This window comes from Coenobita brevimanus, chromosome 73, assembly GCF_032717465.1.
Source record: "Coenobita brevimanus isolate Jiangsu-jjx chromosome 73, ASM3271746v2, whole genome shotgun sequence".
NCBI classification, from domain to species: domain Eukaryota; kingdom Metazoa; phylum Arthropoda; class Malacostraca; order Decapoda; family Coenobitidae; genus Coenobita; species Coenobita brevimanus.
Genome location: NC_137026.1, coordinates 33,975,267 through 33,987,528, shown reverse-complemented (window position 1 = coordinate 33,987,528; position 12,262 = coordinate 33,975,267). Strand labels below are relative to the sequence as shown.

The following is a 12,262-nucleotide window of genomic DNA, read 5'->3' as shown; positions in this document are numbered from 1 at the left end:
CTTCTCTGAATGGTGTTAGCATGACACTATTCCCTGACACATGAATGACACCACCATTGTTTCACCTTACGCTCAATTACTGTAGCCCAAACAACACAACACACCCCTCACCACTCCACACCACACAACCCCACCACACCCCACTCCACTCCACCCCACCCCACACCACACCATCCCCTGTCCTGCTCACCTCATACCAGTAAATGAATCTAACACGCTCACCATCTGTTCCTAGTTCTAAGTAGAGCCATTATCTGCGGTACTTAACACGGTACAACACATCTCACCATTTATCTTGGGGCTGTGGAAGATTTGGTGGTGCAACTTAGGACTAAGGAGCTCTCATCCCAAACAGATTCTTTTGTATGACTTAAAGAGAATATGCAGTGGCGATTCCAACATCACCTTTACTAAGTATCTGTCTGTCTGCTTGATTTATTAGTCTGTCTACCGAATAACAGGAAAACTAATGGGAGGATCATGGTGAATATGTGTGGGATAATCTTGTTAGCGAAAAGGTGCTCACAAAATAATAATACTAATAATACTAATAATAACACGAGGATCAAACTAAGTATCTGTTGGTATAGTCAAAGGTACTCGGAAAAAATATAACACGAGGATCATGCCATATATTTGTTGGTATAATCCTGCTAACCACTTGATACTTACATTTTGGTGAAGTACTTTAAAGGACAAGGACACAAGGCAACTACCTACATACCAACTCAACGAGGCGTGACCGAAGATATGACCAGAGCCGAGAGTATAGCTAATTGACCCCTGAATCCTAGGTCGCATTTCGTATTTAATTCCTCGACTTATAGACTATTATCTTTAGCACAGGGAAGGTGATTGGATGTGAAGCGGTTACTGAAGGTTATATAAAAGCCTGCATGTCTATTTATCATAAAGTTTATCATCATCATCATCATCTGATCCTTTGTTGCCCCATGAAGAGCGTAGGAGCTAAGTTGAATACAGTAATCTGAAGGTACCAGAAGTAATATAATGAAAGATGTTATTAAGCTGAAAGGGTTAAAAATATAAGAAATCACATGGCTGTTCTTCATTACCTGTTAAATATTTGCAGGAAGTATCACAGTAAAATGAACATATTATTATTATTATTATTATTATTATTATGTAACCTGAGTAGTTTTTTCTGATCTTAATGAAAATCGTCTGCAGTTTGGAATAATAAAAAAAAAACGTCAAGCTGAGGTGTTTAAATGTAGTTTCTCAGTCAGCTTCGCTTTGTGTGTGTGTGTGTGTGTGTGTGTGTGCGTGCGTGTGCGTGCGTGCGTGTGCGTGCGTGCGTGCGTGCGTGTGCGTGCGTGCGTGCGTGTGTGTGTGTGTGTGTGTGTGTGTGTGTGTGTGTGTGTGTGTGTGTGTGTGTGTTTACTTTAGTCTGTGTACATGTATACGCATTTACGAGTGTTCATGTGCATATGCTTTTGTACAGTACTTCTTGGGGTGTATGTGATGATGATGATGATGATGATGAAGCAGGTGTATGAATGTGTGTTTGTGTACATGTGTGCGTATAATTATGTGTGTGTGCGTGGTAAGAAAAATTACCCAAGGCAACTGTAAGCAACTCAAACCAGACAACCGTGAAAGCTCTTTGTCAGGATCTCTCTCTCTCTCTCTCTCTTTCTTCTTCTTCTTCTTCTTCCTTCTCTCTTTCCTTCCACTGTTTGTTGTGCCATACAGTGCAACGTCCTTGTGTGTGTGTGTGTGTGTGTGTGTGTGTGTGTGTGTGAGAGAGAGAGAGAGAGAGCACAGTCTTCCTTTCACACCTACTGACCTTCTCCAAGCATCCTGTCCTGTCCTACGTGTCAGACGGACCTTGATGATAAGAGAGGAAGAGGAAGAAGAAGAGGATGAAGAAGAAGAGGAAGAGGATGAAGAAGAGGAAGAAGAAGAAGAAGAGGAGGAGGCGGAGGAGGAGGAGGAGGAAAGAATACATGGAAAAGAGAAAATATAAGATGACAGGGACTGGATGGGATGGGCAGGGAGGAGCAGCAGCATAAATACGAAAAAGAGAAATAACACGAAATGAGAAGGGAAGGGAAGGAGAAGAGAAGAGAAGAGAAAGAAAAGAAAAAAAGATGGGACAGGATAGGAAGGAGCACAGTAGCAAAAAGGCGAAAAAAACACAAAATGAGAATGGAAGGGAAGGAGATGAAAAGAGAAAGAAAAAGAGATGAGACGAGGCGAGTAATGATAAAGGGAAGATAAAAAAAAATAAACAAGAAGATATATAAACCTAAACTTAATAAATGAAGCAACAAAATCACTAAGCGAATGGAATGTGCCAAGGTAAACAGGGGTTGCGTTGTTGATATTATCCAGGTTGGGTTCTGGCTACGGAATTCCATACCTACCCTCTCTCAATCATCTTTATTCTATCCATCTGCCTGTCTGTCTATCGATCTGTCCACCAGCCTATACCTTCTAACAATCAATCAGTCTTTCTGTTATCTTTCAAGCTATCAATCCTTCTGTCTATAAACCGATCTATCCATCTATCTATGTGTCTATGAGGAAGGAGGACGCCTTATTAACTGTGGAATGCGTTTTAGCTACTGCACTGGGATAGAGTTTTGTGATATAAGTGTACCAGCGTTGATGGTGATTTGTGTACCACCGTGAATCAGCCACACTCAGACAGACGGATTCAACAGGTGTACCGAAATACTGACTGTGATTTGCGTGGAGGCTGGACTACTTCTGCTTAGGATAATATTTTGGTCTATTTCATGATCTGTTATTATTAAGGTATATTTGGGGTTGTGGTCTGTTTTTAAGTCATTGTTATTTTCCCAAGTATATGTCCTTTATGTTGCAGTGTTTTATTTCTCTGGATCTGCAAATATTATCACGCCTATCTATCTAATGCCAGACGCCTTAATCCCGTTAAGGGGTGGCCACAAACAAATCGCCTCCATGTCATCCGGTCCCTAGTCATTTCACGTCATGTCTATTTATACATGGCATTTCTTTCATTTAATCTTCACTACCAAGAGCAAAGGAAATGATACCCACTGCCTCCTTTACTTGACACGGGAAGCATCTTTTTACGGCTGTCATAGTCTCTCTCATTTGCCTGTCTTTCGTGAGGGACTTGATTAAAATTTCCTCACCTCCTCTACCTCCACACTCTTGACGTCAAACCCTCAGCTTCTTTGGTATACCATAAATATGCCATTTTGTAGATGATCCATTGAGATAAGTGGAAATGGTGGGTGGGAAAGAGACATGAAACTCTCTGGAAATGTGTTGTGTGTAGCTCAGAACTTTAGAAAAAAAAACAAAAAAAAAAACAAGCTCTAATCTCTCTCTCTCTCTCTCTCTCTCTCTCTCTCTCTCTCTCTCTCTCTCTCTCTCTCTCACCAATTTCTATATTCCATTAGACACAAAACTCTGTGAAAATGGGTTCTGTGTAGCCCAAAACTTTAAAAAAAAAAGAGAAAAAAAGAAAATCAAGCTCTAACCTATCTCTCCCACCGAACATTCTCATATTCTATTATCTTTACTGCCATACGAGAATATTCAGTCCATTAGGGAAATTGTTAGGTAGGGGTTAGAAGTACGAGTATTTCCACTAATATTTTCAATACGATAGCGTATTTTCCTTTTATATCAATACCACTATGCGAATTTACTCTGCAAGGCGTTAAAAAATACCTCCTTTTCTTCCTTCACCTTATCATTCTTTCTCTGTGTCTGCCCTCCTCTCTTCCTATATCTCTCATCTTTCCTGTCATTGTTTATTACTCTTCTTTCCTATTCAGGTGGCTTTACATTGATTGACAAGCCTAATGGTTTCCTGTCAGCCAAGAAACCATTTACAACGCTTTGTGGTAACCATATCACCAATCCATATGTGTTCCCTACGTGTCAACAAGTGGGTTGGCGGAGGGTTAGTGCCCCTCCCCATAAAACAACCAATTCAATGTCAAACGGCCACCCCTCACGGGATTATGACGTATAGCTATAAACAGACAGACTTCTTTTACTCGATAACCCATATAATCTTTATATGATACTATCAGATTATTTTATTCAGTCAAAAGAACACTTGTGAAGGAGGGTTTCAAACTGAGCGCATTAATTTGAGTAAGACTTTTTTTTTTTTTCATTAATTTCAGTAAGACTTTTTTGTTATGTTTTTGCCAGATTACTTTACTAACGCGAGAAGACCCCTCGTTGTGAATAGTATCCTTTCAGTACAAAATTTTTACTGTATATCTAGCAACACTCCGGCGAGCTTCCTTGAGAGATACGGCTCTTGGTGAATGGCTTGTAAAATCAATGCCTGTTTTGTCCGGCTCCCCTCTTGGCAACTTCCCGGTAAACGAACTCGTCGCAAACACTCGCTACGTCATGCACCCTCAACCATTTCCGCTTACTGCATTCCTAAGTATAATGGATGGCTGTTACCTTCGCTCCTTGGTGAGAGACACGATAAGGGCGGAATATGACAGGAGTGATAAGTGAAGAGTACACACACACACACACACACACACACACACACACACACACACACACACACACACACACACAATAAAAGTGGGGCACAAAGCGGGACACATCAGCTTAGAAAGACATCACACACACACACACACACACACACACACACACACACACACACACACACACACACACACACACACACACACACACAAGAGGCACAAAGCGGGACACATCACCTTAGAAAGACAACAGCATATATCAAAAGTAAGACAATAAGATGAGGACCTTGGCCGGTATCCTAGTCTGTTAAGGATGCTCCATAACACCTTTTCCTAAGTGATTTATTTTGCTTACTACACCATACTGTCCTCTTCTGTGTAACACCACTCCTTCCAACATCGCCCTGCTCTACATAAATAACGTATAAAGGGGTATCAACAACCCATATCCAGAAGTAAATCGCTAAGGAAGAGGTGTTAGGGAGCCTCCTTGTCCGATGAGGATACGAGTCTTAGTGGTTAGGCAAAAGGAGATTAATTTTACGGTTAGATCTAAGATTCCAGTATGTCCCCATTCAAAGTAAAATCAAGGAAATGAGGGGATACTTTAGGTCCCTTAATTTTCGGCGGCCTGGACATACTGCGTTTGAAAAGACTAGGGGAAGTGGGGAGATAGACTGGGGAAAGTGTGGCGATAGACTAGGGGAAGTGTGGAGATAGACTGAGGTGTGTGTGTGTGTGTGTGTGTGTGTGTGTGTGTGTGTGTGTGTGTGTGTGTGTGTGTGTGTGTGTGTGTGTGTGTGTGTGTGTGTGTGTGTGCAGAGAGAGGGTAAGCAGAACCAGGATAGCTAAATTACAACACAAACAGACAAACACTTACCCTCGCTTGATCGGCCGTCCCTCTAAGTCTCCCTTTAGTCCTGAAAAAAAATAAAATAAAAAAAATAAAACAGTGAAATGCAAGTTAATGGTGATCAAATTCTTCACTGCACTTGGCAAGGGAATTAGATAGGTCACTATGAGAAAGAGACACTGTACCACAATTTACACTGCCACATCACAGACTGCGACACTACACACTGCCACACTATACAATACCATACTACACCCTTCCACACTACAAAATGCCACACTACACACGGCCACACAACACAATGCAACACTACACCCTGCGACAACTCACACTATTTCACACTGCCGCACCCCAGAACACCTTACACACTGTCACACCTTGCACACATCACACAGCCACACCTCACACTCATACCAAACACTGCCACACCACACACCGCCACACCTCACTCTGTCAAACCTCACACTGCCACACCTCACGTCTCCTACTACACTCTCTCTAATTTTACATCCTGTACAGTAATTACACAAAACAGCATACTCATTACAAATTACAATGCAGAAATAGTCTATATGCTCTCTGTAATAAAAACTGGAAATAAAAAATGGAAAGTTTATTGCAGAAATAAGGTCTGAGAAATATGTAAATGGGTGCATTGTTGGATCATTTTATTTTTATTTATTTATTATTTTTTGGTTAGTCTCCTCTTTTTCTTTCTAGATTCTCCAACCCTATTTTCGATAAAGTGAAACAGAATTACGGTGATGATGATAATGATGATGACAATAATTAGTATGATGACGATGATGAGGATGATGATAATGTTTGTATGTGTTGTCTCTTTCCACTCAGACGATAGCCCAGTATTAAAAAAAACAGCAAACCAAAAATTTCGGAAAGTTTAAATGTCTTGTAAATTTGCTGTTCTTGAGACTCTTCGACATTGGTAAACTGTGGTGTATAGAGAATATGTGGCAATGAATTCAAGTATAGTTCATTCATCCTCACTTCAGCTCCTCAGAGGCAAACGACCTAGAGGAGAAGTTCAACGACATAATTACTTGCAATCCAGCATGGCGTTGGAAGCGATCTAGAAGTGGATGGAACTTTCACAATGATTTTCTTTTTTCTTCACACAGACAGACGCAGTTTATTCCATGCAGCTTCGGCGAGGGGAAATACAAGACAAAGACATGAAATACCGTTCTAGTTGCCCCTTCCTGCAGTGGGGAAAGTTATTGAATCTGCAAGCAATAAATATATAAACATTTTGCCTGTCACTCACGACGACCCTTTCATACGGTTCTTGAAGCCCCTCCCAGTTCGTGCATGGCCAGACAGAGCCCAAAAGAGGGATCTATTAACCTCCTATTAAGAGTGACAGCCCCGACCCAGCAGTGACAGCCCCGACCAACGCCACCCCGCGGCTGACAGACAAACCACCGCAGGGAGGAGTAATTTTAAAGACACCCCGACATTAGTCCCTAGAAACCGCCCCCACCCCTGCCACTCTCACCTCCCCCACCCCTGTCGCTTATACTCTCCCACCCCTGCCACTCTCACCTCCCCCATCCCTTGCACTCTCACCTCCCTCACCCCTGCCACTCTCACCTCCCCCACCCTGCCACTCTCATCTCCGTTGGCTCTTGCTTCACCGCCATAATAACTTCTTCAATGAGGTGCTTGGGTGTTATAACATGAGTGGAGGAGAGTCACGTAGGGGAGGAAAGTTGCTTGATTCGAAATGCGCGTGTGACAAAAACCTGCGCAATAGAGAGAGAGAGAGAGAGAGAGAGAGAGAGAGAGAGAGAGAGAGAGAGAGAGAGAGAGAGAGAGAGAGAGAGAGAGAGAGAGAGAGAAATTTCCACTGCCACAACAAACAGAGAAGTGTCCACATTTTTATCCCCCCGAAGTTTATTTTGATCTGACACGAACGGTTTCCCGCCATTTCCACCCCACCCAGCCAGCCAGCGAGCCTCCCCGTCACACCACCCAAGCTCTCTCGAGGGGCATTCCAGGTGGGTCAGGTGCCAGGCAAATAATTATGTCGTGATGGCCGTCATTACCGGAGCGTGCTAATTTACGGGTCTTAATTAGAGTGACTTTTTGCGCAACAGTGAGTGAAAGGATAAGTGAAGGCGCGCTGTGGTTAATTAAGGCCTTTGTGTGCCACTGACCAATTATCCCACACGATTCTGCGCAGTTCTAGGGGCAAGAACTGCGCCTCAAAGAATTATTAACCCCTTTAGTACCCCACACTTAGAAGAATTTACTAATATTACCAGACAACTCTTCATCTGGGGGGAATCTTTGACATAAAAATCGTTAAATCTACAGTAAATATCTAACTTCAGTAAATGGTTTCACTCCTAAACTTCGGCTCGCGACTAACGTTTACTAATCTGGCTTAGAATAGTTTACTGGCGTCACCAGACAACTCTTCATCTAAACGGACTCCTTGTCATCAAAATCGCTAATTCCACTGCAAACATCAAATCTTATTAAAACTGTTTCACTTCTAAACAGCCGCTGACGAATTAATGTTTATTATTCTGGCCCTGACTCCGGCTATCACCACTTTCTTTCTTTCTTTCTTCCTCTCTCTCTCTCTCTCTCTCTTTTTTTTTTTTTTTTGCTAGACAAAAATAAAACGAGTATCATACCAACGCTTCCCCCCCCCCTCAATTTGTGGTCAATGGTTTCCAGAATTCATTGTTGGTTATGAGACCCTGCCCCCCCCCAGAAAAAAAAAATCACTGGTTTTTGACAATCTCTAAAAGTAGCATTATAGTTTTTTCCTATAAATTTTTGATCTATCCTGTAAATTCTTGGTCTATCCTGTAAATTTTTGGTCTATCCTGTAAATTTTTGGTCTATCCTGTAAATTTTTTGGTCTATCCTGTAAATTTTTGGTCTATCCTGTAAATTTTTTGGTCTATCCTGAAAATTCTTGGTCTATCCTGTAAATTTTTTGGTCTATCCTGTAAATGTTTGCTTTATTCTGTAAATTTTTGGTTTATTCTGTAAATTTTTGGTCTTTCCTGTGAATATTTGGTCAAACCAGTAAATTTTGTCTACTCTAAATATTTGGTTTATTCTGTAAATTTCTGGTTTATCCTGTAAATTTTCTGTTCTATCTCGTAAATTTTTGGTCTATCCTGTAAATTTTTGGTCTATCCTTTGTAAATTTTTTGGTCTACCCAGTAAATTTTTGGTCTATTTTGGATATTTTCTTTTTATTTACAGCAAACTATTTTGTACAATGCTTTGCTTAATAGAACATGATTTTTACGCCTATGTTAATGATTTCAATGTCCTAACAGTGCCTTGAGCCGACAGTGAAAGAGGCCTACCAGCAACAGTGAAGTGGCAAAGAAAATGATTTAATAATAACAGTGACTGATCCAATAGTGACCATAATTTAGGAGTGAGTGATGCAGTGAATATGCTAGTGATTCAAGAGTGACAATGATAAGACAGTGGGATACAGTTGGTGAGTGATGTTAAGAATGATACTGTGATAGTGTTGAGACGGTGATATAAAAGCGAAAGTGATCCATCAATTAAAAAACAGTGAAAATGATCGACCAATGACAGTGATCTTAACAATGACTGCAAATGAGTTAATGATCCTACAAAAACAATAATGAAAGTAACAGTGAACAGAAGTGAATGACACAAAAACAGTAATGCAGTGACAGCGACAGACCAACAGGAAAAAAAAAATAAGTGGAAAAAAAATAGTGACAGGAGACCAACAGTAAAAATCTAAGAGTGAAATATGACCCCAAATCTCACCTTTGGCGTAGACCTGCAGTGATATAACGGCTCTGGTCTCTCCATGCTCATTCTTAGCCAGGATACTGTATGCTCCTGTGTCTTCCAGTCGACAGTTGGGGATTTCCAGGCGATATACTGGTCCTGTCCCTACCTCCTGGAACCTGGAACCGTCGCTGTACGCGCTGGGCTGGAAAATAAAGGTAAGATAATTAGTTCTGGCACAGGCGGATGGTTTTACATAATTACCTGCACAAAAACGCACAGGTAACTATACTCTTTTTACTCTACCTTGTCTTAAAATTGCCATCGTTCTGTCTTGAATACTGAGCTGTAACAATGTCACTAGAATATGATGCCTGCCACGAAGAAGTGCTATGGAAAGGACGTAGGGCCGTAGTACTGACTTTTTCTGCCACCGACCTATGAAAAATAAGCTGTAAAAGGAGGGAAATTTGGGCCAAGCTAAAGTGAAAACGGTATTGTTATTCATTAAGTACCACGTGACACATAGGTAACGTTTATACTGCTTAGCACTCGTGGAAATTTACGAATATTTAACTTCTGCTCCACAGTTAAATTTTCTATGCATATTTCCACGTGTAGCATTTTCTGATACTCTAGCAAAATCGTCAGATATCGCTCAACCTAGCTATATATTAGTAAAGCAATTTATAGCTTTCATTTCCCCACACCACCAGCCAATCCACCCATTATGTCCACCCCCACCCATCCATCCCGTCTATCCATCCCCATCCACGCACTCCACGTCCACTCTAACCCACCCATCCCTTCATCAGCCCACTAACCCGTCCCGTAATGTTGCAAATTATCTCCCGTACGGTACCTTTTTTTACTGATGTGTATGTCGCTGGAACTCGTGTAACATTTGTGGAAAGTTTAAGGCCTCTAACTTGTTCCCCTTTAGAAATGTGGGTGGCGGAGGCAGACAGAGAGGCAGGCACACCCATCCACACTCCCTCCCCTACACACACACACGCACACCACACCCAAAACACGCACTCACACACAACACCCACCCCCCCACCAGTCACAGATCCAAGGCATGTTAAAGGTATTCGTCACGCGTGCAAAATTAACCTGGACGCCGAGGTAAATGCCTAATTAACCATTATTCCTGGACGTCACCCTAACCACTGCAGTCACAAGCCCATTTTTTCACCCATTTACCTTCACTGTGAGCAAACACCTGGATTATAACTAGTTCGTGAGACGTGTACGTAGGAAATGGGGGTCAACCTAGGCAGTATTTTCGTGGCTAGGTGTGTAGAGGTGTAGAGGAGGAGGGAAGGGGGTGTATTTAGAAGAGAATAAGTATAATATTTCCAAGGAGGTGGCTGAGTATTTTGTGAATGCGTTTGGTTTGTGTGTATGTCAATGCTGTGAGGAGGAGGAGACGGAACGAGGTATGAGGCTGCTTCCTTGACTTCTAAGCTGAATAAAAACATCATGCAATAAACAAATATAAGAATAAAATAAAACGTATACAAAAGGTGTCATCATGCTCCTCCACCCAATTAATTTTCCTTATAAAGTACAAGGTGCATATGAAAAAAGTCTTTACATATGTATTTGTATTTCTGTGAGTGGCTGTGGCTTCTTCAAATGACCCACGTAACAGGGAACGCAGTGATAATTGGCTTCATTACTGTCATGCCCTTCAGAATAAACTATCAACATCATCCCACCCCCCTCCCCATCCATCCCCTCCCCCTCCTCCTCCTCCCAAACTATCATCATCATCTCCCCCTCCCCTCTCAATCCCTTCCTTCCATGGTCCCCTTATTTTTTTTTTTTTAACACTTTTAATGAGATGACTCTATTCTTCTTCTTCTTCTTCTTTTTCTTTTTTGTTAATGCCAACGTGCGGGTGAAGGACGCCTTCATGTAGTGGCACCGATACGACCAAGTGGTGTTACTGCCTGGCTATACAAACGTCCCTCAGTCCCCTCCCTATCCCGTGAAAGGGGGATGGTGGACTGAACAAGGGGACAACTTTGGCCTGCACTCTACCGGGTTCACACTTCAGTTGAGTCTGGGGTACAACAACAACAACAACAACTACAATAACCCTCTCAGTACGATGACCTCTTAGTATTATTTATTCGTTACAGCAAAACTATTTTACACAACGTTTAGGATATGTCTTACAGCGAAAGCATTACAATCTGCGTGTCTCCAGTGATTTTCTCTCTCTCTCTCTCTCTCTCTCTCTCTCTCTCTCTCACACACACACACACACACACACACACAATTTCACTACGAGATCTGTACCCTAAGATGATAAAAAAAGGTCTGGAGATAGCCAAACGAGGTCAAGAAGGCGTCACTGTACTCGAAGTCTTAATAACTGTCATCTCATCCTGGCTCCTCTATCAACTACGTCCTCTCTCTCTCTACGATTTCCTTTTTAATTCTGGCTGACTTTGATGGCTATTTATTATGGTGTCTTTTCATTCTCTTCTGCCTATCACCAAACGTTTATTTTTCCTCTCTCTCTCTCTCTCTCTCTCTCTCTCTCTCTCTCTCAGTGGGAAGAACAAAACTAAAATTGTCCCTTTCTCGACCCAACTATCATCACCATCATCATCCCTCGTCTCCCTCTAACCCCTACCCTTCCCTCCCATTGTTCTCGACTTGCCTTTTCAACGTTTTAATGACATAGGGTCAGAGGATTAATAATTGGTTGTGCGATAAAGAAATTGACGGGAGACGGTCGCAGTGAGCAGTGTCTGTTTTCACCCAAGGATGATGATGATGATGATGATGATGGAGGTGGTGGTGGTGGTGATGGTGACAAGTGACGGTGATAGTGATGATGATGACGATGATGGTAATGGTGGTGGTAATGGTGGTAGTAATGGTGGTGGTAAGTGATGGTGGTAGTGATGACGAAGATGATGATGATGATGATGATTATGATGGTGGTAGTGTACTGTTATAAGTGATGATGATGATGATGATGATGATGAAGATGATGAGGTTGTAAAGATGATGATGACAACGATGATAATGTAGGTGATGATGATGATAATAATGATGATAATGTTGGTGATGATAACGATGATGATGAGGAGGAGGATTATGTGTGCTGTTGGATCTTTTGGACAAAATTCTATGAACTAGCAGT

General features: G+C 41.8%; 1 protein-coding gene across 1 annotated transcript in view; it reads right to left on the bottom strand.

Annotated features, from left to right (window-relative positions):
- LOC145407439 (uncharacterized) overlaps positions 1 to 12,262 on the bottom strand; it is a 447,869-nt gene that overhangs the window by 42,370 nt on the left and 393,237 nt on the right. The window contains exons 23-24 of the mRNA XM_080278366.1: positions 9,133 to 9,301; positions 5,362 to 5,401 (exon numbers count right to left, since the gene is read on the bottom strand). Of these exons, the coding sequence (XP_080134492.1) occupies positions 5,362 to 5,401; positions 9,133 to 9,301 (209 nt within the window). The remainder of the gene's footprint in view (positions 1 to 5,361; positions 5,402 to 9,132; positions 9,302 to 12,262) is intronic.